The sequence below is a fragment of the Podarcis raffonei genome, chromosome 4 (genome assembly GCF_027172205.1).
Source record: "Podarcis raffonei isolate rPodRaf1 chromosome 4, rPodRaf1.pri, whole genome shotgun sequence".
In the NCBI taxonomy this organism is placed as follows: Eukaryota; Metazoa; Chordata; class Lepidosauria; order Squamata; family Lacertidae; genus Podarcis; species Podarcis raffonei.
The window spans coordinates 18461464-18475287 of record NC_070605.1 but is presented as its reverse complement, the minus strand read 5'-3'; the positions used below and the strand labels follow the sequence as shown (position 1 = coordinate 18475287).

The window sequence follows — 13824 nt, the reverse complement described above, 5'->3', positions numbered from 1 at the left end:
CACAACCTGATTGGCCTACAGGAGAATCCCGGAATTAGCCAATCACGTGGGGCCCATTGTGTAAATAACGTATATAAAGCAGAAATTCTGGGGGAACTTCCATTCCTCCTCACCACTATGAGCTGAATAAAGAGAATAAAATAGACTTTATTTGCATAGCCAACAGGCCATTGCATCGTGAATAAAGAGCATGAAATCCACTCTCGACTCGTGAGTATATTTCAGTTTTCCACGCTCCAAGTCAGGAATGGGGAAGCTGCCCGCCTTGTTGCTGTTGGGCTTCAGCGCCTATCATCTGATGATCATCTGTCTGTGCTGGCTGGTGCTGATGGGAGTGGAGTCCAAGGACACCTGGAGGTGTCCACGCATCCCTGCTCCAAGCTCCACAAGACTCATCAGAGACCTTGGAAGCAGGGTTGCAGCAGGTGTGCAGGGCAATACCGCCAAGGTTTATTATGAAGCAAGTCCCGCACTGAATTCCACAGAAGATGCTCCGAGACAAGTATTTGTAATATTGCAGCTGTATGTTACAAGCCTTGTGCATGCTAATTTGGGGCCCGGTCCTGTAAAACTCCAATCCAAAGGTCCTTTCAGTCATATGTAGTTACTACTAAGCCCAGGGGGGCTGAGTCAGGTTCCCCCCATGCAAATTTCCCCTTGTTGGCAAAAAAGAGCAAAAAAGGCTCCCCATCAAATTGATAATTTGATAAGCAGAAACAGCTGTTTTGCATTGGGGGGGGGCTCTGTGTGTCCTGCGAACATGTGTGTGGCGTGGCCACACTTTCCACTGCTAATCAACTCCTAGGGGGTGAAAAAGCTTAGCCACTCCACTTTGTCACATAAACACAACTTGAGTCTTTGAGGTGCCATCAAGGGGTTACTGTACTAGCACAGCAGAGGATCCTACACTGAACAAGGACTTCTATGGTCCTAAAGCTGTGCTACTTGCAAGGAGAAAATTGTCTAAACAAACCGAGTGCAGCAGATGACTCAGAACTGCCACTTTCCAATCAGCTTTTTAGTTTATGTGCATGGGGGGGGGGGAGTTTGCCTATCCTGCCTGGAAAAAAATGGTTAAAATAATAGATTCAAGTGCAATTTTAAGATGTTTCATCTGGGACAAGAAGTGCTAAGAAAAAGCGTCACACCCAAATGAAGCACCCATGGGTGAAATGGGCAATTGAGTAAATAAGAGACGTGTGGTTTTGTTGCAACCCAAAGTCAGGAGGAAAACCAAGAATAAATTCAGCGCTCCAGTCCAACTTTTGGCTCTCTTGCTAACGCAGCAACGTGAGTCCCATGTACAAGGAAGTAACCCCACTGAATTCAATAGGCCTTAAGTAGACGGTTAGGATTATGCTGTAAGCTGGAGACTTGCCCAAATAATAAAAAGTGTGTTTTTCAGATCTCTGTGTGAATCATTGAAATTTGCTGTGCTCTTCTATGTGGCTGGGGAAACTCAGCCAGATGGGCGGGGTATAAATAATAAATTATTATATAAATTATTATTATTATATATAAAAACCACCAGTCCATCTCCGCTCCACGTATTCTCTCTGCTGCATCCAAATCCTGTTTGGGGATGGTCACATCATTTCTATGCCGCAAATTTGTAGGCGTGGGATGAGTTACTGAGGGATACGGCTGCAAGGGTGTGTGGCTGAGACTATCATGAGGGAACCTTGCACTTTTGAATTTGTTGGTGTTAAAGCAAGGGAGGTTCGGCAACCGGCAGCCTCAGGCCCAGACTGGTCCATTTGGAGGTGCTGCTTGCTCAAAGAGACGATATCACCCTCTCTTTCCTGAAGCGGCTTGGGGCAGGAGGCAGGCAGGCTCCAAAACAGAGGAGAAGGGCTTACAGAAAACAATCCTTCCCCCTGATCTCTCTCCCCTCCCCCCTCTCAGGTGTTTCAGCTATGGACAAAATGGCAATATACAGTGGTACCTCGGGTTAAGTACTTAATTCGTTCCTGAGGTCCGTTCTTAACCTGAAACTGTTCTTAACCTGAAGCACCACTTTAGCTAATGGGGCCTCCTGCTGCCATCACGCAGCCGGAGCCCGATTTCTGTTCTTATCCTGAAGCAAAGTTCTTAACCTGAAGCACTATTTCTGGGTTAGTGGAGTGCGTAACCTGAAGCGTATGTAACCCGAGGTACCACTGTATTTGTTATATGTGTATGTCGCTGCTGGACTTACTAAACAACAACAACAAAAAAAAAAAACAATGGGGAAGAACTCACCTTCCACTCAGTGGCCTGTTTGTAAAAATTGTTATTAATGAAAGAAAGTAGGAAGTTGAGAAAACAGCTGGTAGAGACAACCCTCCCGGCAATTAAGTAATTGACTCCAGGTGTTCCTTGTCATCAAATTAAATTCATCTGTATTTCCAATCACCCATTAATTACATGCCATCCCCCCTCGAGAACAAGCAAAATAAGTGCTATCTTCCTGTGGTTATTGGAGTCCATCTTGTGACCGACATTTCATTCCGGTTAAAGGCAAATTTCTACCAATTCGCCAGACCTCCTGTTCCTTGGCCGAGCTGGCTTCCCGCTGCAACCTGACCCCGTCTCGCTTTAATCCCGGCCAACCATGTGTGTCTCTTTGGGCTTGTCAATTCGGAAGAGAAACTCGGCGGCTTGAAAATACCCCAGGTACTCGACGGTCTCTGGGGTCGTGTCCTGGTGGTAATGGCCTCCCTCACCATGGTGGCTGAAGCAGTGCGTGTGCTCGAGGCGCAGATCAAACCCCTGGGGAATATAGGAAGAAGTAAAATCAAGCTCAGGGACAAGGCCATGCCGCAGGCCCAGCCCTCCGTTATATGATTCCTTATAATGAATTTATGAAAAGAGAATCAGAAAACAAGGCAAAGAACTGCCCGGTTGCTGCGCTGTAACAATTCAGATTGCAGACAGAAAGCGATATGCTGGAATGCTCCCCACAGGGGTTGGTTGTGACCCCCAATAATGTCTGCGTGGTTAGACAAGCCAACATTCCCCCCCCCCCCGCAGAGCACACCCAAGAGAACCCACGCCGTATGCCAACGACTTACTGGATCATGGGAAACCAAAACGGGTTGGCAAATTAGCGGAGCCTTCATTTCATAAAACTTGAGCCAGTTGTTCACGTCCTCATCCGTTTTCAAAGGACAGGCAGAAAATTCTGAGGGCTGTAGGAAAAACACAACTACAGTGGTACCTCGGGTTACAGATGCTTCAGGTTACAGACTCTGCTAACCCAGAAATAGTACCTCAGGTTAAGAACTTTGCTTCAGGATGAGAACAGAAATTGCACAGCAGCGGCAGCAGGAGGCTCCATTAGCTAAAGTGGTACCTCAGGTTAAGAACAGTTTCAGGTTAAGAACGGACCTCCAGAACGAATTAAGTTCTTAACCCAAGGTACCACTGTATATTTGAGGAAAGGAAAAGTTGGGAATGTTGGAGCAAAGGTCAGCCTGGTAATGTCCATCAGAAAAATATCCTACATCTCACCATAGTGGGCAAGACTGGGCCCACCTGGCCTACCTCTCTTTCTAGATGCAAAGTGTTGATGAGGCACTTCAAGACCCCTGGTCTCTCTCTTAATAATACTGCTACTAATAATAATAATTTATTATACCCTGCCCATCTGTCTGGGTTTTCCCAGCCGCTCCTTGAGGGGTATTTTTAAAACTTTAAACCAGACTTAAACTGGCCAGTCCTTCAAAAAGAGGACAACTTTAAAAAGAGGACTATCTTCTTACAGCTCTTTGAAAATAGGGGGCTATAAAGTAGGACACAGGGCCATCCTGCATAGTAACTATGGTTTGTTTATTGCCAACAAACCACAGTCTGAAGCCATGGTTTGTTGTTGACTTTCAAACCTTGATTCATTTCAACAAGCGACTCCAGCACCCTTCCTTATCTGCTGTTGGTTTGGGCGCCTGAGACACTCACCAAGTGGCTATAAGTTCAAAATGCATACAGCAAACACAAGTTTGCAATTCAGAATACTTTCTACATGTATTTTTTCCTCCTATGCAGAAACCTAGACCTTGTTTATCATGGCAGTTGTACCGCTGTTGTATACTCTTAAAGAACAAGGGAAGAGAACCATTACTTATTTATTACTTACCATAATATGAATTTTTGCTTTTCCTTTCTGGATAACAAATGTCCCTCCCATGCCAACTGGTTTGTCACCGTAATATTTTTCTAAGGCTTTCCTCATACAGGATATGAAATTCTGCTCCCCAGTTCTTCGATTTGCTTTCACTTCAATGACCTTTAAAAAAAGGAGAGAAGCTGTGTTTATATTATGGGCACTAGTCGGCATGAAAATGTTGATTATGCAACTTTCAATTCCTGTTTTGAAAAAAAGCAACACAGCATATTTTAATATACAGCATAGCTCTCAGAAATATTGTAAGAAGGCTTCGTAGCTACATAAAGCTTCTTTCCTAAACAGCAAGTACTGTCACTACCTGCCCCACAGCAATTCAGTCAGAGCAGTGCTATCATTCGCCTGAAACCTCAGAAAGAACAGTTTCCTTTAACACAACTCAAATGAATTTATGATGGAGGCTATTCACCACAAAGGGAGGAGGGTGGCGCTGTGGGTTAAACCACAGAGCCTAGGACTTGCTAATCAGAAGGTCGGCGGTTCGAATCCCTGCGACGGGGTGAGCTCCCGTTGCTCGGTCCCTGCTCCTGCCAACCTAGCAGTTTGAAAGCACGTCAAAGTGCAAGTAGATAAATACTTCCTCTGGTGGGAAGGTAAACGGCGTTTCCGTGCGCTGCTCTGGTTCGCCAGAAGCGGCTCAGTCATGCTGGCCACATGACCCGGAAGCTGTACGCCTGCTCCCTCGGCCAATAAAGCGAGATGAGTGCCGCAACCCCAGAGTCAGTCACGACTGGACCTAGTGGTCAGGGGTCCCTAAAGAGCCAGTGTGGTGTAGTGGTTAAGAGCGGTGGACTCGTAATCTGGTGAACTGGGTTCGATTCCCCGCTCCTCCACGTGCAGCTGCTGGGTGACCTTGGGCTAGTAACACTTCTCTGAAGTCTCTCAGCCCCACTCACCTCACAGAGTGTTTGATGTGGGGGAGGAAAGGAAAGGAGAATGTTAGCCGCTTTGAGATTCCTTCGGGTAGTGATAAAGCGGGATATCAAATCCAAACTCAATTCTTCTTTACTCACCACAAACTAGGCTTCTCCAGGGTTCCAGGTAGGGTCTTTCCTAGCTGTACCTGGAGATGTTAGGGACTGGATCTGGGACAACCAGCAAGTGCTCTCCACCTGCAACTACATGCAAAGACTGTATGCGTTCAACTCAATGAGACCATATACCTTGCCAGGAAGGCCTTCACTGGCGTACAAGTTGGCCAGCAGCCCAAATTCACAATCCTTATATTTGGAGCTGTACTGTTCCAGCAAGCACCCACCATCCTCCGGATTAATCTTGGCCAAGTAACTCCGATTGACAGCTGGCTTTTTCTCATTTTTAGCTTGAACGATAGGGATAAGCTAGAGAGAGAGAGAGAGAGAGAGAGAGAGAGAGAGAGAGAGAGAAAAGTAACTTTCCTGAATGGATCTGCTCTGTTTATCGGGCATCGCGATCAATAAAAAGAACCACCCACTGACACTCCAGGTTACGGTTTCTTTAAATATAGAATGTACTATTCAGAGGAAGGCGGAGGTCCTGAACCGTGCAGTCCTATATGTGTCTAATCAGAAATAATTCATGTGAAGTTCAGAGTGGGTGGGGCTGACCTGCTGATAAGCAGGTATAGGGATTTCAGCCTAGGTTCCATTGAAATTAAGTAGTGTGCAAGCAGGATTTGAGTCCAGTTAACGAAGGGAACCTTTCTTCTGAAAGAAGCTCTATGTACCGAGATGATTTAGTGTTTACCACTGGATTTTGAGCATTCTAAGTTGAAATACTGTACCAACTTACATGGCTCAAGTCCCAAAGGGATAAGACCCTTGGGAGCTTACCTTGTGCCCTCTATTTTAGGGTTGCCATATGCCCGGAATTTCCCGGACAAACATGGAATACTGCAGTCGGGAGTAGTGTCTGGGCGGAAATCAGCCAAATTATTCAGGGAAAATCCAGACTCATGGCACCCCATGTCAGCAGTGTTGTTTTAGCTGATTTCCCTTAAAAATAGCTCAAAAATGTCAACTTTGGGCAAAACTGAAAAATATGACAACCCTACTCTATTTTGATCCTTTTATTGTGCCTATTTGCTTTTAAAGCTTGTTGGTTTTATTTAAACAATTTATGTACCGCTTTACCGCCGTAGTCTCTCAGCAGTTTACAATGCATTTTAATTAGGTATTTTAAACAATTTCACATAAGCTGCTTAGAGATTTGTTTATCCTTTATTAAGCAGCCGACATACAGCTCATTTAAAGAAATAAAGGAAGGCACGTTTTTAACGTCACATGCAGCCTGGCCTTGGCCCAAGGTCACTTGAGCAGGAGCCTGAACCCAGACCTCTCCAGATGAGCCCTCTCAATCATTACACTGGCTCTCTTGATCAAGTCTGGCATACATGTTAAGAGCTAATATTTACCTACCTCAGCGTTGCCTCCGACAACTCTGGATGAAGCTGCTCCAGCTCCGAGAAAGAAAGCTCCCGGTAGCTGCATTTCCTTTGCAATTGTGTTCAGGTCATAAACCTAAACAAGAAAGGTGTGTTGGGTTTTTCACTAGAATTGCTGTTCTCCGTTGGATAATCTATGCCCGGGACATGCTTTGAAGGCGCATAACAGAAGGACCATAAGCTCAGTGGGAGAGCTAAGTCCCACTCAAGAGTAAGCCCACTTGGACATACAGTGGTACCTCGGGTTAGATATGCTTCAGGTTACATACGCTTCAGGTTACACACTCCACTAACCCAGAAATAGTGCTTCAGGTTAAGAACTTTGCTTCAGGATAAGAACAGAAATCGGGCTCCAGTGGCGCGGCAGCAGCAGGAGGCCCGATTAGCTAAAGTGGTGCTTCAGGTTAAGAACAGTTTCAGGTTAAGAATGGACCTCTGGAACGAATTAAGTACTTAACCTGAGGTACCACTGTATCTAACAAAGTAATATCTAACAAAGTAAATCCACCAGCACAAGCATCTCTCCTTGCCCAATGGAACTTGCCCTCCCCGCCTCCTCTCTCCATGCTCCCTCCCACTCCCCAAATATGCTCTGGAGCAGGGGTCGGAAACCTGAGGCCCACGGAGGTCGTTTAAACGGCCCCCGAGCCACCCCCAAACCGAGCCGCCCAGTCGGCAAGTCCCTGTATGCTGCGCTAAACCGGCACGGCGCGGAGCAGGAACTCACTTCCGTGGCACCGAAAATCGCGTCTGCGCAGACGCCAAAAATTGCGTCTGTGCAGACACGATCCAGCCCACGGAGCGATCTCCAAGCGAGTGAGCCGGCCCAGACGAGGTAAACCTTGCCGACCCCTGCTCTGGAGAGTTCAGGGAACCCCCAGAACAGATCTGGGGTCATGGGGAGCACACAGCGAGAAGGGAAGTTCCATTGCACAGCTGAAGTCTGCTTTGTTGGGATGCCATGCACTGAAATTAATGGACATAAGTTAGTCATTATCCAACAATTTCAATGGATCTAGAGTACAACTCACATTAGATACAAATCCCATGTTTGCAGGCAGATCTGTTATGTGGCCACAAGTAGTAACAACTCACCTTCTCTTTTTGTACAAGAGGCAAAAGGTATGGAACGCCGCCCACGTCGGCGATTCTAGGCTTGCCGCAAATACCTGCAAGGCGACCAAAAGAGTTTAGTTTCTTCAGAAAGCTAGGTGGTGAGTCCAAGAACATCTCAAGGGCAAAATGCTCCCCATTAGCAATTTAGCGCCATTATGAATCTGCACTAGCCAGCGGTGGGCAAATAATAGGGAAGGCCGCTGCCTCTATGCTCTGCTGGTCAGGGAGAGACTCCATCAGGCAAGCCCTCCTTCCACCTGCCTTACCCCACCCTCCAGTCTCAGCTTCTCATTTTGTACTGTATTAGGTTGTGCACTGTGGTTTGCTGTGTTTTATTGATTGGAGTTTAGAAATTACTTATTGTAACTGTTAAGAGTGGATGTCTGTTTAATTTTGAAATGCCGATATTTACTATTATTCATATTTACTATTATTCTATATTATTTTAATGAATGTTGAATGTTATTTTATTTGCGTATTGTATACTGTATTACGCATATTGTCTTATTTATATGATATCAGCTGCTCTGAGCTCGGCTTTGGCCAGGGAGGGCGGGATACAAATAATAATTATTATTATTATTATTTGGCCAGCGGCTGCTGGACCTAGTTTAGTAAAGAAAATAGATCACTAGTATAAAATGCAGAGGCTTTCTTCTTCAAGCACAGCCATTAAAGGCTCCATCTTCTCCCAACTTTGAGACAACGAATAACCAAAGGAATCTCGAACTTATGACATGTTTGCAGCATTGGACCTGCCTATGTTATATCAACATCGCCACCGCCCCCATTTCAGGTTGTGAGTGTCATTATGTGGATCAGTGGGGAGCTTGTGGTCCGCAAGGTGTTGTTACACTACAACTCCCATTAGCCCTAGCAAGAACACCCAATAGTCAGGAATTATGGGCGTTGTAGGTCAGAAATTGGAACGCGGGTGGCGCTGTGGGTTAAACCACAGAGCCTAGGACTTGTCGATCAGAAGGTTGGCGGTTCGAATCCCCATGATGGGGTGAGCTCCCGTTGCTCGGTCCCTGCTCCTTTTTTTTTTTTTATAAAATTTTTATTGATTTTCCAACATATATTATAAGACATTACAAATAACAATACAAAAACAAACAAACATATAAACATGTATAATTTCATAACCTTTTTTCCTTATACCCAATTTCATCGACTTCCCCATGCCTCCCTTTTCTGCATCCCTGTTTTAAACTTTTTCAGCAACCCCTGATCTAAATTACTTATAATTCCCTTTCTTTAGCCTTTTTTCTCTTATCCAATCATTTATCGCTGCAAATCTGGTTTACCTTACCCATGACATTTTAACACTCAATAATTTTACAACAGTTCTTAAGATAAAATTTAAATTTCTTCCAGTCTTCTTCCACCGTCTCTTTCCCTTGGTCACGGATTCTGCCCGTCATCTCCGCCAGTCCCATATAGTCAATCACCTTCGTCTGCCACTCTTCCAGCGTGGGTAGTTCTTGTGTCTTCCAATACTTTGCTAGTAAAACTCTTGCTGCTGTTGTAGCGTACATAAAAAACGTCCTATCTTTCTTTGACACCAATTGGCCTGCCATGCCCAGGAGAAAAGCCTCTGGTTTCTTATGAAAGGTACACTTAAGCACCTTCTTAATTTCATTATAGATCATTTCCCAGAAGACCTTAATCCTTGGGCACGTCCACCAAAGGTGATAGAAAGTACCTTCAGTTTCATTACATTTCCAACATTTGTTATTGGGCAAATGATAGATTTTTGCAAGCTTGACTGGGGTCATGTACCACCTATAAATCATTTTCATAATATTCTCTCTTAAGGCATTACATGCCGTGAACTTTATACCGGTGGTCCATAACTGTTCCCAGTCAGCAAACATAATGTCATGACCAATATCTTGTGCCCATTTAATCATAGCTGACTTAACCGTTTCATCCTGTGTATTCCATTTCAACAGCAAGTTGTACATTCTTGACAAATTCTTAGTATTGGGTTCTAACAATTCTGTTTCTAATTTTGATCTTTCCACCTGGAAGCCGATTTTCCTGTCCTGTTTGAATACTTCATTTATCTGGTAATAGTGAAGCCAGTCTCTTACTTTGGACTTCAATTTCTCGTAACTCTGTAGTTTCACCTTTCCCCCCTCTTGTTCTATAATTTCCCAATACTTTGGCCATTTAGATTCCATATTAAGTTTTTTCACTTCCTTTGCTTCCATTGGTGACAACCACCTGGGGGTTTTATTTTCCAACAAGTCTTTATACCGAATCCAGACATTGTATAGTGCCTTCCTAACAATATGACTCTTGAAACCTTTATGAGTCTTTACCTTGTCATACCATATATATGCATGCCAACCAAACCTATTATTGAACCCTTCCAAGTCCAAAATGTCTGTGTTCTCAAGAAGTAGCCAGTCTTTCAGCCAGCAAAAAGCCGCTGATTCATAATACAGTTTTAAGTCCGGCAGGGCAAACCCCCCTCTTTCTTTTGCATCAGTTAATATCTTAAATTTTATTCTGGGCTTTTTGCCCTGCCAGACAAATCTAGATATATCTTTCTGCCACCTCTTGAAACAGTCCATTTTGTCCACAATCTGCAATGTTTGAAACAAAAACAACATTCTTGGCAAAACATTCATCTTAATAACAGCAATTCGGCCTAACAAGGAAAGTCTCAAATTTGACCATATTTCTAAATCTTTCTTAATTTCAGTCCAACATTTCTCATAATTGTCTTTAAATATTCTTAGGTGTTAAATTAATCCCCAGGTATTTCACTTTATTTGCTACCATTAATCCGGTTTCACTCTGAAACCTCTCTCTTTCCGCAACTGTTAGATTTTTTTCCAATACCTTCGTTTTTTGTTTATTCAGCTTAAAACCTGCTACTCGAGCTCGGTCCCAGCTCCTGCCCACCTAGCAGTTCGAAAACACGTCAAAGTGCAAGTAGATAAATAGGTACCGCTCTGGCAGGAAGGTAAACAGCGTTTCCGTGCGTTGCTCTGGTCCACCAGAAGCGGCTTAGTCATGCTGGCCACATGACCCGGAAGCTGTTCGCTGGCTCCCTCGGCCAATCAAGCGACATGAGCGTCGCAACCCCAGAGTCGGTCACGACTGCACCTAATGGTCAGGGGTCCCTTTACATTTAGACCAGTAATTTTTTAAACTTTTTGGGTCGGGTTGAGGTTCCCTATCCCTGGAAGTCTCAGCAGGCTCAGAGGAATCCTGGAGGGTTTTGGAAGTGATTTCTTTTTAAAAAAGAACCACCCCCCAAGAAAAGTGGGGACACTCAAAAACATCCCAGTGGGGAACATGGACATAGCCAGGGGGGCAGCTGCTCTCCCTAAATCAAGTAAAACAGTTAAACTACTTAACTGAGGTTCTGTCCCCACAACATAAATGCTGGCTACACCCAAGATGGGGACTAGGTATGCTCAACACAATGTGGATTAACTTTTTGAGGAGGATAAGGAGACAAAAGTGGGAGCAGGGGAAGAAGAGGAACCCAATGGAGTATCCTGGAAAAGGACGCGGCTGGCTGGCACCTTGAACAGAAGTCCTCTGTGAAATAGACATTTCATAGATTTCACTAATTACCTTTAACAGGAAATGTGAAGGGTTCTTTAGTCAGATCAGGGCAGTCCACTACAGAAACCTGAACATCTGCAAAGTTTTCTTTAAGTCCATTTTGCAAAACTAGAAGAAGGTAAAGAGTGCATTATTACTGTTGTCTTTAGAAATACTTAGGACAAGCTTTCTGCAACGAAACAAAACAAAACAAAAAGCACCAATTCAGCAAGACGGTGAAGTGCAAAAGCACCAACTCAGCAAAGCAAGGATATCATATTAAAATGCGCACCCAACATTCAAACACCTTCTGGGTGGTGCAATAGTAGTGCAGGAAAGAGCTTAGTTATTTATTGCCTCTTCTCATTAGGCATAGGACTAGTGGACAGAGCTAAGTTTTTCTCCCTTCCTAGAACTCTTGGACGTCCCAAGAAACAGCATGTTGGAAGAGGAAGGACAGAGAAAAGAAACTACTACTTCATGCAGCTCATCGTTAAACTATGGAACTCGCTTCCACTGGAGACTCCAGAAGTTTCCCCTCCCATTTTGTACGTGACAACATTTCTGTAACATCAAAGAGTCATATCTACTCACCTCCAACAAGTTCTTCCAGGCTAGGTACATGAAAAGCAAACATCTCAACATTGGCCATCTTTTTCTTATTTCACGAAGCAAACTCAAAAGCTAAGCTGCGGAGAGATCAGAGTACACCCCAGAACAGCTTACAAGGTCTGTTAATGAACACATAAGTTTAGTGATTAAATACAAGCTGTGCGTGTTTGCACAGGCTTTTTACAATATACCTTTTCAGTTACTATTTGGGATACAGGCATCGCTCATGTTATGTGAGGCTGCATCCTGAGTAACTAGAAACCTAGCTGTGCAAATAGTCCGTTTTCAAGGCTGCACATTTCCCAAGCTTTCAACATGTCTATTTTCCCCAGCTGCTCTCTGAAATCTTGTTCCCTTTCCATTGTCCCTGACTAAGAGGGTTACGAAACTCAGCAGCCTGACACCACTCCATTAATCATACACCAAATAAAAGAACAACACATTGCTGGGTTTCCATTTAGCACCTAAATTAAGATTTTCTTCCAACCACTAATTTATACAAACCGCTATCATGTTCTTCCTTTTGCAGCTTTGCTCAGACGCATATCCTATTAAATTCAATGGGATTTACTTCCAGCTAAATGGGATTAGGATTGCAGCAGTAGGCTAATTTCTGACACACAAAAATGAGGAGAATAGCACCTAGACATTTTGTCTTGTCTCAGATTCTACAAATTAGCATAATTAATGTAATCTAGGGGTTGTGGTTCATGGGATGGAGGGGACAACATCCTCACCTGGATGCCCCCGTCACTCACCCAACAACTGCCTTATGTGGTTTCCCCAGTGTGTTTCTGGGACGAAGGTTGCAGTTATCCATTAACAAGGAAACAGGCAGTGCAACCTTAAGGCTTGCTCAGAACTCCTGGTCCCTCTGAGTTCAGTGCAAACCTGCATAGGTCTACACAGAGGTAAGCCTTGTTGTTTTCAACAGAGTTTGCTCAAAGGTCCGTATAGTTAAAGCTATGGTTTTCCCAGTAGTGATGTATGGAAGTGAGAGCTGGACCACAAAGAAGGCTGATCGCCGAAGAATGGATGCTTTTGAATTCTGGTGCTGGAGGAGACTCTTGAGAGTCCCATGGACTGCAAGAAGATCCAACCTATCCATTCTGAAGGAAATCAGCCCTGAGTGCTCACTGGAAGGACAGATCCTGAAGCTGAGGCTCCAATACTTTGGCCACCTCATGAGAAAAGAAGGCTCCCTGGAAAAGACCCTGATGTTGGGAAAGATGGAGGGCACAAGGAGAAGGAGACGACAGAGGACAAGATGGTTGGACAGTGTTCTCGAAGCTACAAACATGAGTTTGACCAAACTGCGGGAAGCAGTGGAAGACAGGAGTGCCTGCCGTGCTCTGGTCCATGGGGTCACGAAGAGTCGGACACGACTAAACGACTAAACAACAACAACAAAGGGAGAATGGGATTTCAACACTAACCACAACGTTGTAGAGTTGGAAGGGATCCTAAAGGACATCTAGTCCACATTAACAATTAACAAGTTGCTTAAGCCCAGCTCCATGTTGCATGGCTGCAGCTCGCTCTAGGCACCTCGGGTGGGCAAGAAGTTTAAAAAATAACAATGCTAACAATAGATAGCAAAGCGCCTGGGTTTGCAGCCCCGCCTTACAAACCCACGCCCAATTCCTCAGGCAGTCTCAATGAGCTTACTTCTGAGCAAAACATGCATTGCATTTCAGCATGCATCCCCCCAACCCGTGCAAAAAATTCTTGGCATACAGACACACACCCCGCCCCATGGCTGCTTCAACTTACAGGAATGCAAACTTCAGCTCCCTGCTCCCGTCTCAAGTTCCTTTCTCCGACTGCCTCTTTCCTAGGGCAGCGTCACCTGCCCCTCGCCCAATCACCTCGCAGCTGGAGCGCCGCACTCAGCCACGCCCATTTCTACCCGTCGACACTCTCAAGATGGCGGCGCGAGGCTGCT

General features: G+C 44.8%; 1 protein-coding gene across 2 annotated transcripts; it reads right to left on the bottom strand.

Annotated features, from left to right (window-relative positions):
* Nucleotides 1–2364: 2364 nt before the first annotated feature.
* Nucleotides 2365–13750, bottom strand: C4H11orf54 (chromosome 4 C11orf54 homolog). 2 transcript variants are annotated; one of them, XM_053385602.1, is made up of 9 exons: nucleotides 13653–13750; nucleotides 11862–11956; nucleotides 11298–11396; nucleotides 7680–7753; nucleotides 6559–6660; nucleotides 5326–5502; nucleotides 4115–4264; nucleotides 3054–3170; nucleotides 2365–2751 (listed from the first exon to the last, which is right to left on the bottom strand). In XM_053385602.1, exons 2-9 carry the CDS (start codon nucleotides 11917–11919, stop codon nucleotides 2578–2580), a joined length of 951 nt encoding a protein of 316 aa, XP_053241577.1. In that variant the 5' UTR covers nucleotides 11920–11956; nucleotides 13653–13750; the 3' UTR covers nucleotides 2365–2577. The 2 variants fall into 2 exon arrangements, with proteins under 2 accessions (XP_053241577.1, XP_053241578.1); XM_053385603.1 differs by lacking the exon at nucleotides 13653–13750 and having other exon boundaries at nucleotides 11862–11975.
* Nucleotides 13751–13824: the final 74 nt, after the last annotated feature.

What these genes read in the sequence shown, in the direction of transcription:
- C4H11orf54 (XM_053385602.1), bottom strand. Translation starts at nt 11,919, where the DNA reads ATGGCCAATGTTGAGATGTTTGCTTTTCATGTACCTAGCCTGGAAGAA. An exon ending in CTTCACATTTCCTGTTAAAG is followed by an intron (nt 7,754 to 11,297) that starts GTAATTAGTGAA and finishes GTCGCCTTGCAG; the next exon opens with GTATTTGCGGCAAGCCTAGA. An exon ending in CTCTTGTACAAAAAGAGAAG is followed by an intron (nt 6,661 to 7,679) that starts GTGAGTTGTTAC and finishes TTTCTTGTTTAG; the next exon opens with GTTTATGACCTGAACACAAT.